Here is a 17,010-nt window from a genome sequence, read left to right on the forward strand (position 1 = left end):
AAGTCAATAGGAAAAGGCTAGACAACCCAGTTGTTTGGGCATAACACTTGACAAAAACTTGATTTAAAAAAAAAAAAAAGAATGTCCAAGTGGCTGATAAGCATGGAACAGGTCTTCAGTGCCATTTGTTTTCAAGAAAATACACATTAAATCAGAGTCGGATGGCAGTGCATACTCAACAGAATGGCTAGAATTTAGAAGACAAACACATAAATGATAATACCACATGTCGGTGAAGCTGTGGAGTAACTGGAACTCCCATACGCTGTTCGTAGGAGGTAATATGCTACAGCCGTTTTGGAGCTGTTAACGAAAGCTAAATGCACATACATTCTCTGAGTTCTCCTGCTCCTAGGCATATGACTACAGAAGTGAGTCATGTATGCACCATGAGACATGTTTACAGCAGATGTACTCATAGTACCGGAAACTAGAAACAGACAAACATTCATCAGCTGTCAGAGAAATAAATTATACAGTAGTATATCCATTCAATGTAATTATTTTAAGCAACGTAAAAAAATAAATTACTGATACAATATGGATGATTCTCTCAGATATTAAGTGAAATAAGCAAGACTCAACTGTATGATTCCACTTATACAAAATTCAAAAACAGACAAAAGAAAATTTTTAAATATGCTTTTATTGATTTTAGAGAGAGAAGGAGAGAGAGAGAAACATCAATTGGTTGCCTCCCACACACACCCAGACAGGGGATCGAATCTGCAACATGGGTATGTGCCCTGACCAGGAATCGAACTGGTGATCTTTCAATACACAAGAAGATGCTCAACCAACAGCCACACAGACCAGGGCCAAAAGAAATTTTTTATGCTAGAAGTGAGAACAGAAAATTATCTTTGGAGTATTGATGGCATTGACAGGAAGGAGTAAGAGGGAGATCTCAGGGGCTGATCATAGTCTGTATTTTTATCTGAATGGTGTTTACATGGCATATGCATTTGCAAAAATTAACTGATATATATACTTAGCATTCATGGACTTAATTTAAGGTATGTTATACTTTATTTTAAAAACTGCTTTGAAACTTAGTGATGGACTGATCAAGCTGACATTTGAACACAATGATTAATCTTAAAATCACAAAACAAGGAACAATTTTATATCTGTGCCTACATCCTAATGACAGTATACTTATAAGGTATCCTTATCCAAAAAATTTTAAATTTTTATGAAACTCGGGAGCTAACTCCCAATTTATAGGAAATACAGGACTAGAGAGTAACATGTTAAATTATATTCAGAGACACAATGAATGAGAACAACCCAGAATATGAGCTCTCTACGGAAAAATGACCCTATTTCCTCGAAAAATAAATTACAAAGGAGAGGGAGGGAGGGAGGGAGGGGGAGAGAGAGAGAGAGAGAGAGAGAGAGAGAGAGAGAGAGAGAGAGAGAGAAAGAGAGAGAGAGAGAGAAAAGAAGAAGAAGGGGAAGGGGAGGGGTGGGGGAGGGGGAGAGGAGAGGAGAGAAGCCTATTGATTAAAATAAACTTGCAAGACATTTCAACCAAATGCAATGCATGGACTTTGCTTCGTTGTAGATTTGAAATAGACAACTATAAGAAAATATCAGAAACAACCTGAGAAATTTAAACAGTGACTAGAAACTTGATTACATTAAAACAGTAATGTGTATTAATATTAGTTGTGATGATGATACTGTGTTTATTTTTTAAAAGATCCCTAGATTGGTTGATTCTAGAGCTGGTATAGGGACCATAGAGAATGAGTCTGGAATGTCTGTGGTTGCAGAAAGTAAGGACATACTCAAAAAAGGACAGAAGCTGTCAAATGAACGCGGAAGCAATCTGATGGAGCGGCTAATGGCCTGAGCTGGAACCATTTCAGCAACAAAATATCTATACTACTGGATTTTAGCTCATAAAATAGAATAAGTCTAAACTGACAAATGATAAGCTAAATAACGATTTTAAATGGGGGAGAAGAGGCACCTCTCTCTGAGTAGAATGTTTTATTTAAAAAGAAGCTTTATTTAAAAAGTAGAAGCTTTATTTAAAAAGAGCCCTTATGTTTTAGAGGTAAATAATGAAATACTAATGGGTATTTATAAGGCCAAGTCCATCTTTGAGCAGAACCCACACCTGTCACCAGTTTTAACTGAGATACCGAGGTGCTCACTGAACAATTTCCGAGGTGGGCCGTCCTCATAGAAATTGATGAGGTGCTATATTAAATGATGTCATCTAGGGCCGGGGTGACGTTGGGAGAACAGCGTGCCCCAGTTCATGGCCCCCAGCACAGCGCACAGCTGCGTCCGCGCTCATTAGAAGGCTGGCCCAGGCGGCGGGCCCCAGCCCTGAGGCTTCACCACCACCGGTTCTCCGGGCTTAGGGGCGCGATGTAAGGACAGACACGGTCCAACTCTCTGCCTTCTGTCCTCGCAGGAACGGGGGCGGCCGCAGCGGCACCTTCTGCGCCATCAGCATCGTGTGCGAGATGCTGCGGCACCAGCGGACCGTGGACGTGTTCCACGCGGTGAAGACGCTGCGGAACAACAAGCCCAACATGGTGGACCTGCTGGTAGGCCTCCGCCCGCAGGGGGCGCTGCCGCGGGCGGGTTAGCGAGGGGGTGCGGGGACTCCCCGGCTCAGGTCTGCGGGGTAACTGATCACAACGGAATAGGCTCGTTTTCAAAAACATCATGTAATCACTCCATTTGCAAGGGGTTTGCTCCCTCTGCCTCACTTCGCTTTGCCACAAGGAGACTTCCTCTCAACGCGTCTGAGATGTGAAAAGAGTTGAAACTCACAAGTGAACATCCTTATTAATTCCCGTTCCTGGCAGAGCCTTCCGTGTGGCTAAGCACTTAGTCTTCAGGCGAAGAAATAATCATAGCACGTGAAATGCCAGATTTTCAAACTGCATATCTTATAAATAGCTTAATCGCCTAATATTTATCAAAGCTGTGAATTTAGTTTGACACCAGAATATTGCACTTAATTATGGTGGCCATCGCTGCGGAAAGGATTAGAGGAGTTGAGAAACAAAGGACTCTGTGCAATTATTTTCGTAGTGTTTCATGAAATCTCTTTTTTGTGTGTGGAGCTGTTGAAATGCCAACCACTGTGACTCAAGAATAGCCCAACAGCTTACAGGAGGGAGCTTTCAGGTTAGGTCTTTGTACTCCTCTGTGGGCACAAGCAGGATCTGGAGGAAAAGTAGGACTAATCCCGAAGTGGGGAGAACCGCCTGGGGAGAGGGAGGAAGAGACGGCCACAGCGCTGCGGCCGTGGGGTTAACATTTTAACTGTCATAAAGAGACTGAAGAGAGAGTTGAGATTTACAATAAGGTTGAGGAAGTAGCCGCGGTCCCCAGTCATGACAGCAGTAATGACGAGGCTGGGTAATGACAGTGACCTGTGACACTGAACCCTAGGACGAGTCCAAGTCACTCCCCAGAGCATCTGCTCCCCCCAGATGTGTGTCCTGTGTTTGATGAGCTGTTCTGTTTCCAAGAAGCGTGGTGCTGGACAGGGGATTTGGTACAAGGCCACCTGTTCGGCCAGGTGTGGGCCCACACAGCCATCAGAAGGCATCGCATTGGCTTCTGTGGGAAAAGGACTGTGTCCTCCCACTGCCCCCCCTCTCATTCCTGCCCTGGGGGAAGCCCATGAAAACCCAAATTCTAGTCTCAGCTCTGCTACTAATTCAAGTTGTGACCTCAGACAACTTGTCGATTTTTATGCTCTGAAGAGAAACAGTAGAGTGACTCACTTGTCGATTGATGTAAGTGCTCCTTGGGCAAAGAAGGCACTTCACTCTCCTGGGTCTGCGTTGGGTAAACGAGGGATGGTATTGGCTTATTGACGGGATCCCACGTGATGCAGTACGTGAAAGTGTTTGGGAACTGCGAAGGGAGAGAGGTGGTTCTTGATGGTGGCGGTGTCCACAGGGCGTGGGGCAGCCAGCAGCCTGTCGGAGGTAGTGATGTGCAAGTGTTGGGTGAGAAGCAGGAGGTGGCGGCTAGAAGCTAGTGTGTGACACTCCTAGTGCCTTTCACAGGTCGCAGATCTCCTGGGGAGGGCCCGAGAGGCTGAGGAGTTTGCCCATGGTCACGAGAATCAGAGGGAATGGTAGGGTTCCCCCACCACAGAATTCTCAGTCTCCTGGGAAGCAAGTGATAAAAGGGCAGGCGGGCAGGCGGGAGTGGCCTGGATTTAAGCCAGATAAGAAGACTGACAGAGGCTGAAAACAAACGCATAAATTAAAATTTTCTGTGCCTTCATTTTGTATTTACCTCCCTGATTCATGGACAGATGTGTAGCTTCCAAACTTTGGTTGGTACCTGGGCAAAGCTGATCTTGCTTTAAAAAAAAAAAAAGTCATTTCCCTCTCTGCGCAGCCTTCAGTAAGCAGAGCATTGGGGTAGGCCCTCCCGGGCCTTTCCTCTAATCGCTCTGGCCGCAGCTTCCATCACTCACACGTTTTTATGGGCAGAAACAACGTGGCTTTTCCCAAACCAGTGGTGCTTCTCCATGAAATGAATGGAGACCTGGGTGGCTGGACCAGAAGGGAGCTACTGACCCCAATGCACTACTTAGCAGTTTCTGTCATTATGTGAAATTAGACTAGAGAAAACAGGACCCTTGCGTGCCCAGAACTCAGAGGGTCAGGACCAGCTTTAGGATACAGTCAAGGGCTGAGAAACACAGGAAAGTTTTGCAATTTCCTGAGAAAAATGTCTGATAAGTTTGTCACAGTGAATGTTCGCAAAGTAATATCTGGTGGCGGGCAAAAAAAATGTCACAGTGCTCTTTGCAGTGGGCTTGAAGCTTCCTGAGTTAAATAAGGGCTCTTGTCATTTGTTTGTTTTTGCCTTTAAGTACAGTTTCTGTTAGTTTGGTCCTTGTACCTGTGTATATATTGGCTAAGGGGATTAATTCAGGTCAGGGTGATAAAATCTGGTACAATGCTTTGGGGCATAAAAGGCCGTCTGAAACCCAAGTTGCTCCTAAGCACTAGCTGTTGTGCCGGCAGTTGAGAAGTAGGGAGTGCGGAGTCTTCTTAACACATTGCGTACCGCATAGCAATCTCTAAGACATACGCCAGGGACCGCACGTTTTGGGCAAACTGCACATTATTTAAGTCATCATAATGCACTTTAGGTGTTGTTTTTCGATAATTATAACATTTTTATTTACGAAAACAATTAAACAATTAAAGTTCCTAGTACTTTTTAACGTATGGTACTGCGTAAAACATTTTCCTCTACGAAGAGGGACCAAACAAAATTTACTTAAGTATCTAGATTCGCCCCTTTTTCCATGGGCGTGAAATACGAGAACACTCGTGAGCGGTCCTTAACAGATGGCGCGCGAAACACGAACGAACTCCTGAGCGGTACGAAATGAGTTAATTGCATCTTCATAGGATGGTGGTGCGTGCGCCAGAAAGCTTTGGAGCGCACTTGTGCTGGCCCGGGGAGCCAGGTGGGTGGGGTCCAGGTGGATGGGGTCAGGAGGGCCTGGGCCCCGCTAGACCGGCTCATGTATCACATGCAGAGGCTGAAACTCACAGTGGTCCCCTCCGTTCAGAACCGCCGCCCCCTCCCTGCTTGCGTGGGATGAGCGTGAAGAGGGGAGTCCACCTCTACCTCCCTTTGAGGCTCTGATTTTTCCAAATTGCTTCTAAGCTCGAAAATCCATCCATCTGCTTTGAAGCATGGCACTTTGAAGAGAGATCTAGGAAGCCCTGAAAGATTTATTTCTTCAAATTTTTAGTTTTGGGACTCTGGAGAAAAGCCAAGTGATTGCAAGGAAGCAAAATAATTTATAACACAAAAGTTCGGTGTGTGTTTTACCCAACGGGGGCCGGGTGCTTTTCCCTCACCCCCTCTTCAGCCCAGCCTCTAAGTTATCTGTCCCTTCACCAGCCTCCAGTCCTAACCCAAGGCCTGGGTCCCAGGGGCAGGAGGGACCCACAGCCTGAAGAATGAGCTCCTTTGGAGCCCTGATAGTTGTGGGAAAACCAGTGCTTCAGGGAGTAGCTCCCCTCTCACCTTTGTCCTCCTCACTTGGCTTTTGAAGTTTCTAGGGCTCTGTTTTAGCAAAAAACAGCCTCCAGGGACAGATCTTGCCTAGAGATACATATTATCGCCTGGGATGTGGTGGGAACTTTGGCCAAAGTTACCAAGATCAAGGCAACTGACACATAGTTAACACAGTGTGTGTGTGTGTGTGTGTGTGTGTGTGTGTGTGTGTGTGTGTGTGTTGGACTGGAGGGTATAGGACTCAGGTGGGGAATCAGAGATGTGCATTCAGGCCCCTGAGCGGTGCCCCCACCAGCTGTGGCTGGCAGTCTAAGTGGCATGCCACCTCTCTCAGGCCTGCCCTGCCATTGCCACACGGCCCGGGGCTCACAGCCCTGGACAGCAGCCTCTCCGTAAGGCCTCGTCAGTCCCCATATGGTCGGTTTTCCCGCATCTTAAGGACGCATTTGGGGGAATCTCTGTGAATGCCTGTGCCCCCTCTCTGCCCAAGACTCTGATCTCCTTGAGGCAGGGCTCCTGGCTCCCAGGGGGTGCCTGATAAGTATTTGCTAAATGACTGGACATTTCTGCTCTGCACCCAGCCCCACGTCCATCCTGGCTGCCCCGGCTGCTCTCTGGAACCTGGGGAGGCTGTGGCTACGTGCCCACAGGGCTGACTAGGGAACCCACACAGACTGCATGGGCTCTGTGGGAAGAAAGTTCTCGTGCATTTTTAAAGATGTAGATGAGAGTAGCAACCCTTTCCGTTCATTGTCAGGCGCGCAGCTGTCTTATCAAGGGGTCTCCTTGGCACGGTGGCTGGTTGCCCCATTGCCCCGGGGAACAGGGAACCCGACCTGGGGACCACGTCACCTCCTGGCAGAGGCATCGGTCGGGGTTCTTTCTGCCCCGAAGGGTCTGTCAGCACAGGATCAACGGAAACTGTGAAACTGGTCTCGGTTTCAAAAAGCAGGAGCACCAGGGAGGGAAGCTTTGCCGCAGATGAGCCAGCGGACGCCTCTCTTTGAACCTCCCCAGGCAGGCAGGCGCGTGGGGTGTTTGAAGTGCCAGACTGCCCGTAGGGCCCCCAGTTCCTCAGACACAGGCCGCCTGAGTGACAAAGGCACAGCCCGGGCCCTGCAGGGCAGCCCCAGAGCCCTCAGAGTGAGTGAGGACTTTTGAAACAGAATCTGACTTTTAGGTGCCGCTTCAGATTTCCCTTTCTTCCTAGGAACAAGAGATGTGATGTGGAATGAAAGTGGGGTCAGGTCTTGGAGAGGAATAGCGGGTCTCCCTGGCACCGTCCTGCACGAGGATGGACCCCCACTCACAGCCCTTCTTCATGCCCAAAGCCAGCCAAGGCCGCCCCAGTCGGGGGAGCTGGGGACCAAGGCATAAACATTTTCCCCTGAAGCACAGGGGTAACTCCTGTGGTTTAATTACTGTGCAAAAGCAAGTGAGTTGAGAGAGACCTTAGAAGACAGGCCTGTACCTGGTGATCAAATGTAATCAGACGAAGATTTCAGGCATTTCCCGAGGTGCTTGGAGGAGGGGGAGCAACATTTTATGATGATTGTCCTCATTCCTCTTATTTTTATGATTCAGAAGCCATCATCACAGAATCTGTGGGAATTAACAGCTTGGTTAGGAGGGATAAGATGAGAGAGAATTCATTTTGAAAACTATAGTCATGCCTATAGAGCACGCTCCGTGACTTACACAGCAGCCCCTTGGCAACAGGACCTGAAGTCCGTTTTCCTCCCAGTGTGTGGCCAGAGGCCAGCAGCCACATTTTCCACTAAAATGAAAGAAATTTTAACATTTCCGTGTTAAAAGGAATGGGTTCATTAATAGGCACTGACGTTAGTTGCACAATTAGGTGTGTACAAAATCATGTTTTATCCAATGAGGAACTGGATCTCTTAGAATTTTATTGGGAGGATTGGGGGGGGGGGGTCACTGTGATACACACACATACACACACACACACCAAAAAAAAAGGGAGAAATTATTAGAGCATTTTATAGCCAAGAGGTCAGCTCAGTGATCTACCAACATCAGAATTTTGAAATTCAAGTGATTTCTTTTAAATATTCTGAAAATAAAAATATCAAATCCTGAAATTAAAAATACTGTGATGTAGTCACAAAGTATTTGTGTAGACACTATTTTCAGTTCCCTTGGGTATATACCTTGGGACTATAGAGTGATTCTATGACCTTTTGAGGAGCTGCCAGACTGTTTTCCAAAGTGGCTGTGCCCATTTACCTGCCCACCCGCAAAGTGTGAGGGCTCCAGTTTCCCCACGTCCTCGCCAATGCTTGTTCCCGTCTGTCTCTTTGTAGTTGAGCCATCCTGGTAGGTGTTGCTGCTATTGGTGTGTGATCTTGTGGCACCGTCAGGGTATGGAAATGATCTCTAGATTGTAAGCTCTCTGAGGACTGGGGCTGTCCCTTGAAATCCCCGATCTCTAGTCTTTAATGTTTGTTCAGTTGTATCAAGTGCAGCTAAACCCTTTGTCATCATTTACATAGAAGACCAACATGTGACTCCCCCATCTGTATGTCAGGTTCTGCACCAAAGACTGGTATGCTGGCCTTTGTCTTCCAATAAACAGATTGGACTAGTGGGGCCTTTAGAGAACAAATAATAGGTGAAGAAAAGGAAATTGCAGTGACTAATCAGGAGACACATACCCAAAAAAAACCAAAACGGTAGAAATATATTTTTAATGAATTTGGCAAACTCACAAATGAAAGACCCATCTCCTCATTTGTGACCATTGTGTTGAGCCATGAGACAGTGGCGCTGACGCTCACAACTCACAAAAGTTTGCCTCTTACTGAGCTGGAAAGAGAGCCTTACAATTGCCGAGCCCCTCTGCCCCCGACACTGGGCTGCTGCATCCTCAGCCACTGCTCGGTTCAGAGGCCACACCCAGGCGAGCATCCATCAGCACAGTGCACTCACACAGGAGCCAAATGCCCTCCCTGCCACCTGAGACCCCACGTACGTGGACCAGGACCTCAGGTCCATGATCTAAGAAAGCTGTGCTCAAAAAAATGAAGTCACTGCCTGACTGAGAGCTGGTCTGTGGTTCCCAGAGGGTACCAAACATTTCCTCCCAGTGCCTTTCTTCATCCGGTTGCCTCTACCTGGAATGCCTGTCTTACTGCCAGTTAGGATGACCATATAATCACTCACACCTTTTGGGACGCTTTTGAGAGTAAAAGAGAACGCTAAAATGCTTATGCCAGGACACCAGGCAAAAACCAGCTCGGTCTTGGGCAAACCAAGGCACATTAACACCCACCCCAGCTCTACACGGTCACTCTCTCCCTCCTATTACCTACTGCCTCTTGCCAGATCGTCCCTAAGAACTTCCACCCTGTCTTCCTCATTGGAGGACCCTGCTCAGCTCTGGCTCAGGGGTTGTCATGGGTCACTTGTCTCATCCTCCTCACTGGACCGTGGACTTCTCAAAGTCAGAGCCCAGGTCAAGGTGCTTGGTACGTAAGAGGTACGTAACAACTCCTCATAAAACGGAGGAAATCCAGCTGACCAAACAGCAAAGGGAAAGCTGGGCCAGGAGTGAAGCCACGTTTATTAACTAGGGGCCTTCTGTGAGCAAGTCAGGAGGCATTGCCCCAGCACTCATTATCTTCCCTTCTACCTCATGATCTTCCCATGCTTTGTGCTCAGCATGTTGATGTACAGGTAAACATACGTGTATGGACCGACGTGTGTGTGTGTGTGTGTGTGTGTGTGTGTGTGTGTGTGTGTGTGTTCCAGTTGTCTAGAACTTCCCAGGAATTCTAGTGAGTGTGGATATCAAAATACCTTTCATCGGGCCTCATGGGAACATCTACCAACAGTGGATACATTTGTGGTTCAGAACCATGACCTTCTCATTTATTTCTGATTCAAAGCCTTCTCGGTTTGACATCTTCCAATGAAACCCCTCATCTGGCATAACTGCTTCACTAGAAACAGCATTCGGGTGCTGCAGAGCTGACATTTTTCCCTTCCGTCTTCCAGGACCAGTACAAGTTCTGCTACGAGGTGGCCCTGGAGTACTTGAATTCCGGCTGACGGCATCACAGCTCTGCAAGCTGGCCTTTCGTCCCACAGAGCCGAGAGCGTCCAAGGCATTTGTGAAGATGAGATCAGGGCTCTCGATGTGCTTATTTTGCTTTGCAGCACTGGCTCCTTTTAAGAGCCTGAGGAAGTATGTATAAAACTGCTTGCACTGCCCAGTTCCCAGTGAGGCTGCTGCCCGACAGGAAGCACGCACGGCCTACAGTCATCCGAGACTGTGCTCCTAGGCGTCCGCCCGTCAGTGCAGCATAGACGGCTGGTACATGGAAGAGCACAATTATATTCTTATGAAGGAATTTGTACCTTTTGGGGTATTATTTTGTGACCCGTGAACCTTTGTTATTGTTACAGCTGAGTGTACATTTTTGTTCTGTGGAGAATGCTACCTGGCATTATGATAATATATTATTTTAGTTAATATTTGTATTTTAACATGTTGCACAATATAAGCTTATGTAGCTTTCCAAGACTAACAGATAAACATATAATGAACAAAGATATGTTGTATGAGTTGTTGTTTCTATCAGATTTATATTGTTTCTAAGGGAAAAGCTTGGGAGGAATTCAGCTCAAAATGCAAAGCTCAGCGATCAGATTCACAGATCGAAAGCTTTTCCACTTGTTTATATTGTAAATACTTTTGATTTCATCAAATTATTTATTCATTAAAAGAAATTTTTGTGAAGCACAGTGAGTGACAATCATTTTTATTAAGCCCAGGAAATGGCTTACTGTATGATGTTACCTTGTGTGAATTCTCAACTCAATAAATAAAGACCAGTGACCAGTCGTGGTGTATTGCTAGTGTCCGGCGCCCAGGCGGTGGAGCAGCTCCGGTCACTCCCGGTCACTGGCAGAGAGAGTGTACGTGGAAACTGTTGCCTGGAGCAGGTTGAGTTGAAATTTTGGGGACAGAACTGTTGGCAGGGAGAAACCAAGGCCCATCCTGGGAGCCTCCCCTGGTGCTGAGGAAACACACCCCCAGAGTCTGCTGGGGCCATGAATTCTCATTCTCACCTGGTGGGCAGGCAGTTACAGGGGAGGGGGGGGGGGGTGGCAGGCTCCAGGCGGAGGCTTTCTGAGCCGGAGCCACCTCTCCTCTCCTCTCTTTCACCTGTTCACTGGGGTAGTATCTGTCCTCGCCAAGCCTCATTCACACCTGAAACTTGCTGAGAGAACACTTTTTAAAGGGTTATGGGATCCGAGTGCCTTTAAGCAGAGCACTGAGCTAAACAGTTCCCGGGAAGGGAAATCGCCGAAGGGCAGCCTGCTCTGCTCTGCTCTGCCCCGCTCAAGGGCCCGGCCGGATCTCTGATGGAGGGAGACACTGCAGTGGACTTCCGACATGAATAAGTGAGCTCCCGGCTATGTTAAATGATGACCAGTAGCTGATGGGACAACCCTATCAAACGCCGGTTCTGTGCCAGGAACTACAGGGCACTTTCCCAAGGGGCAGCAGGTCCTCCCAGCAGTGTGATCCAGGTTCAGTTACGGAGCCGTCTTACAGCTGGGAACGTCCATCTCATCAGCTGCCAGCTTTCTCTGCTTTATGCCTGCCATCCTTGCTCTTGGAATTTATGAAAATGTCCAGTTCATTCTCTGAGTGACTTCCAGTCCCAGACATGGACTAACAAAGACCATATTTATCCTCCTAACTGAAACAACTAAAAAAACTGAGGAACATGTATGTTTTTAAAAAATCATTTTCAGGAAACTGAACATCAAGTAATTAAGGTAACACCAAGGGGGTACCTGATAAATGTTTGGAGAGGAGGGGAGGGGAGGGGGAAGGAGGGGAGGGGAGGGCAGGGGAGGGGAGGGGAGGAGAAGAGAGGGGAGGGGAAAGGAGGGGAGGGCAGGGGAGGGGAGGGGAGGAGAAGAGAGGGGAAGGGAGGAGAGGGGAGGGCAGGGGAGGGCAGGGGAGGGCAGGGGAGGGCAGGGGAAGGGAGGGGAGGGGCGGGCAGGGGAGGAAACCCTGGCCTTAGATTTCCTCTCTGTGATAACTCCCGTGGGTTTTAGGTGTGCCTTCCTAAGATTTCAAATGGGAATCAGAGTGTTTGTGTTTTTTCTCAGCAGCATGAGGGGACAAAGGCAGGTGACTCATAGCACAGTGACAGAACATTCGCTTGTGTGAACTCTAAGCCATGCTGACCAGCCCGATCCTTCCACTCACTGCGGCCCACAGCTCCCCCGCCCTCACTGTGGCTCTCAGTGGGATGTCATCCCTCAGGAAACATCCACGTGGGGCAGCAGATGGGAGCATCAGCCCTCAGTAGACTGGATGATAGGCCTTATGGTGAATGCTTCCCATCTCTGTGGGCCTTCTCCCCCACGCCTCCCCTCTTCAGGAAGGGTGGGGAGCTTCGGCAAGGAAAGGGCTGGTCCAGATCCCTGCCTCTGACCCCACCTTGAACTTCCAGTTCTTGTTGCTGTGCTAGTGCTGAGCTGGAACCCACTAAATAAAGAGGCAGCTTATCAGAGCCATTCTATTATGATTGCCTAATCATGTGCTAGTGATGGGGGCGGAGGGGGGGCAACCATTTAACACCCTCACGTAAGAGGAAACAGAGCAGCCTCCTCAGCCCTCTCTGGCTGTAGAAATCTCAGTGCACCATTTAAATAACGCACAGGTGATCTCAGAAACTCGATGTCTTCGGTGCTTATAACGTGCGTTTGGGAAAAGAACAGGCGGCGATTAGCTCCACTTCCTCCTCCCACTACAGAGCAGAGACTGTTCCAAAGCCCTGGCCCCTGTCAGATGGAAATGAAGCTGAACTGCCCCAGCCCCCGGGCCTGCCTGGCCAGCCCCTTCCCGCCTGCATTCCCTCACCCGCCCCCCCCCGCCCCCCCTGCTGACAGTAGGGTTTTCCCTGGGTCCCCCCCCCCACAAGGATGTGCTACCACATAAAGAAATGGGAAGGTGTGGCGGGTAATACAAGAGCCATGCAAATGTAAAATCCAGATGCTATGGGCATCAGATGTAAGAAATCCTATCCACCAGAAAGAGATTTCACATGGAAAAAGTAAAAATTGCGGTAAATAACATGTTAATTGGCATAACTAACTGCAATGGGCAGGCTTAGAAAGAAATTGCTCTTCATTGCTGCATCAGGGCAGCCATGCCAGCGTGGACTCTGGGCTCTTCCAGCTGTTTTCATGAACGAGATGGGCCCCCAGACCCGGAGCTGGGCCCCCAGGCCCCGAGCTGGGCCCCCAGGCCCCGAGCTGGGAGAGCAGCCTGCTGGGCCGTAAGCAAAGATGATGCCTCCAGGGGCGCAGATGCTCAGCTTGGCAGGCCATGGAGGCTGTATCTTGGTTCATTAAAGCAACATTAAGATGCCCCTTTTCCCTCCATGTTAATATAAATAATAGAGTGAAAATGTAATTACCGCGGCTAACTTAATTAAGAACACTTTGAAAGTTGCCCCTTCTTCCTGGTGTCAAAAGGATGGTTTGGAGTCATTTGCCCTCACCAGCTGTACTGTTTCCTCCCCCAAAACCATCCTGGGAGGCTGTATTTCCAGGCAAAGAAACTGATAGGCTGGGGCTGCGGGGACATGGCTTCCCTGTGGTAGCACCGTCACCAACCAGGCCGCTGCAGGACTTGAACTCAGAACTAGCTGTGCCCACAGGCCCCACAGGCCCTCCCTGGAGGGTCTGGGCTCTAGAGCCAACCTCCTGGGTTCCAACCACAGCCACCAGCTCCTTGACTGTTGGATCTTGAGCAACCTCTGTCTTAATTTCTGCATCTGGACAACTCAATCAGGTGCTTCCTGGCAACTGGCAGAGTTCTAGAAAATACACGGGTCCTTTTCTTCCCTTCTTTTTTCTCCCTTATTGAAAATGAGCCTGTGTCTTGTGAATAGTCTGGACTTGGCAGTCATACCCCGGGGCGGTTGAACCTCCTTTCACTCACTCCCGCGTGGGAGACAGGAGGTTTGCGGCTAAGTCATAGAATGAAGAGAAACGCAGGCGGATCAGTGAACACATGATGAAGGCCAGAAAATCGCTTTGCTGTAGCATCTCTCCCAGCGGCCTTGGAAAGCAGACCAGACAGAAACTGCTGAGGACTGAGTTCCCCCATGGGATATCCATGCCCTCATGCAAAGACTCAGAAGCGCCCAGAGTGGGAGCTGAGTCAACGGCTGCTCTGGGCTTCTGGGCCAGCTCAGAGCCCGCCACACGGAGAGGCACCCAGCTGTGCCACGCGCTCCTGAGCCTCTGAGCAGAGCCCCTGACCACCTAGAAAGAGAACTGCCACTGGAGGAGGCTTCGCCAGGCCACCCCGCTTTGCCCTCTCAGGACACAGCCCTGCATCACACAGGGGCCTCCTGGGGCTAAAAGGTTGAGTGGCAGCTTCCCCTCTTGCACCCACAGCCTGGGCTGCCCTCTGCTCCCACCTCCCCAGCCCCACACCCTCCCCTCACTCCCCACTAACCTGGGGAAGCATGGAGAAGTGCGGGCCTACGGGGAGTGCTGGGCCTGAGGCCTCCTGCCTCACCTGCCCCGGGCTGAGTTGGGGTGCACGCCTGCTCCCTAGGAGGGTGCCCAGGGCTGGCAGGTTGGGCTGCTACCCACAGGCCAGCAAAATGCAGAGCCTCTGAGTCAGGGACACTGCCCTGGCCCTGTTATAGCGCCTACAGATGGGTGTTTTGGCTGAGCGGTCGCCGGCATACACTGGACCACAATGGGCCCAGCTTGGAGGTGGGGATTCAGGAAGCCGTCTCTTGGAGGAGATGCAAGGGGTCCTTTCCTGGGAGCCAGGCAGAGTGCCGTGGCAGAGGGAGTGCCGTGGCAGAGGGAGTGCCGTGGCAGAGGGAGTGCCGTGGCAGAGGGAGCGTCCTGGCCTCGCTGGGAGAGCAGGTGAGCCGCTTCAGGATGGCATTTCGAGCCCACTTGCCACCTCCAAGGATTGTGAGCTGGCAACAAGAGGAGTCAGCCTGGAACTCCCCCAAGAGGTGATGCCAGCAGGGGACCAGGACTACAGGACTAGCAATTCCCAGGGGATCCCCCCCCCCCCCGCTCCAGGCACCTCAGCTGGAGCCGGGCCAGCAGAGCGTCCAGGCCAGCAGGGCAGCTGCGTGGTCCTGGGAGTGGGCTCCAGCCTGGACAATCAATCGGGCTTCTGCATCCTTCCAGGATCATCAGACTCGTAACTCCTGGCTGGTTAGCAAAACGCAGAAGTTAGTGGCAGCCTTCCCCGGGCTGGAGAGAGGTTTTCCTGGTGCTGAAAACCTAGTGGGTTTTGGGTGTGCGTGACCCAAGGGCTGGCTCTCCCTCCCCACCCGAGGCAGCATGCTTGGTTTTCGGCTCATCTGCTGATTTAATGAGGGGTCTGTGTCCATCCACCCTCTCCCTCTCACTATCTCAGTGTCTCCATCTATTTTGTAAAGCACCAATTTATCGGATATTACCCTCATTTTAAATTACATAGATCAGTTTAAACATAATTCACCTTCTCTTCCCTATCCCATTAGCTTATAAAAGCATTAGCACATTGTCACACGTTTAAATGACCGTGTAATAGGTATTGGTTTTAATTGTCAGTACTTAAGTGGCCATTATAACAAAGTGTTTTGCTTCATAAGGCAGGTAAGCCCCTGCCTCTCCGAGGAAAAACGCTTGAGACTTGGCTGCGGAAAAGCTTAGAGCCAAATCCGTAATCCACGGGCAGCACGCATACAGGATGCTGGTATTTTGACATTGGCCTCTAGAGTCCTTTTACTTTATTTTATTTCATTTATTGTGGTAAAATGTATCGTTTTAATCATCTTAAATGTACAGTTCCGCGGCATTAAACACATTCACGTTGTTGAGCAACCACCATCACCAACCATCTCCAGAACTTTCTCATCGTCCCAGATGGAAGGTCTGCACCCATTAGACAGCACCTCCTCAGTCTCCCCTCCCCCTGCCTATGACAACCACCATCCCCCTTTCTGTCTCTGTGACTTTGACTGCTCCGGGTGCCTCACGGAAGTGGAATCATACAGTCAGTATTTGTCCTTATGTATCTGGCTTATTCCACTCCGCGGAATGTCTTCAAGATCCATGTTGGAGCATGCGTCAGAACCTCCTTCCTTTTCAAGGCCAAATAACATTCCATTGTGTGCATGGACCACGTTTCGTTTATGTATTCATGTATTGATGGAATCGGCTTGTTTCCACCTCTCGGCTACTGGAAATTACGTTGGTTTTGGCCTCAAGAGTCCGAGCTTTTATTTATGTTCCAATCCCTGTGTTTTCCTTCTTCTTCCTCAACCACTTCTAATTTGCGCCTCCCTGTGACTGACAGGAGATTCCGCTGTGGCTCCTCAGTACCTTCTATTAAATTTCTAAAGTAACATGAGTACTAACATCAATGTGAGAGACAAAATTCCAAACAACGAAAGGGGTCTTAGCCATTTTCAGGACCACCAATCCATTGGAGACTCTAAAAAATGTTTTGAGCCTTGCCCCATTTAAAAAGGTGCATGCACTTCCACAAATGTTACACTTCCTGTTTCCATGGACACCCCTGAAACCTATCTTTAGTCCTTAGGCTTATCTCTGCTCCAGAGAATTAGTTTCTTCCCCAAAAGTTCTAAAGCAAAGGTTTTCAAAACAGCATGGTTGAAACACCTGTGTAAAGCACATGATCGCTCTGGTTTGGCGATTACTGTATATGAAGCTAAATGCCCATATGTGGAACTTCCCTGGCATGGAACACAAGAACGACCTTGGGCATTTACAAAGCGTCTCCAAAGGCCCTTCAAGGTCAGGAGCAGAACACACAGTTCCCTCCCAGATGCAGGAGGTCAGCGACAGCGGGCACAGAGCCTGCCCACCTCTCCAGGCGCACGGATGTCCACCTCTTGCAGGAGATCCTCCAGCTCACTCAGGCCGTCACCTCCTGCC

At 49.2% G+C, this 17,010-nt stretch overlaps 1 protein-coding gene across 5 annotated transcripts in view; it reads left to right on the plus strand.

The window, feature by feature from the left end:
- The window catches only part of PTPRM (protein tyrosine phosphatase receptor type M), a 661,667-nt gene extending 650,869 nt beyond the window's left edge, over positions 1–10,798 (plus strand). For all 5 annotated transcript variants that reach the window (XM_059706595.1, XM_059706597.1, XM_059706599.1 and 2 more), the window contains 2 exons: positions 2,432–2,567; positions 10,054–10,798. In XM_059706595.1, the coding sequence (XP_059562578.1) occupies positions 2,432–2,567; positions 10,054–10,107 (190 nt within the window). In that variant the 3' untranslated portion in view covers positions 10,108–10,798. The remainder of the gene's footprint in view (positions 1–2,431; positions 2,568–10,053) is intronic.
- The last annotated feature ends 6,212 nt before the right edge of the window (positions 10,799–17,010 follow it).

Source organism: Myotis daubentonii, chromosome 8 (genome assembly GCF_963259705.1).
Source record: "Myotis daubentonii chromosome 8, mMyoDau2.1, whole genome shotgun sequence".
Taxonomy (NCBI): domain Eukaryota; kingdom Metazoa; phylum Chordata; class Mammalia; order Chiroptera; family Vespertilionidae; genus Myotis; species Myotis daubentonii.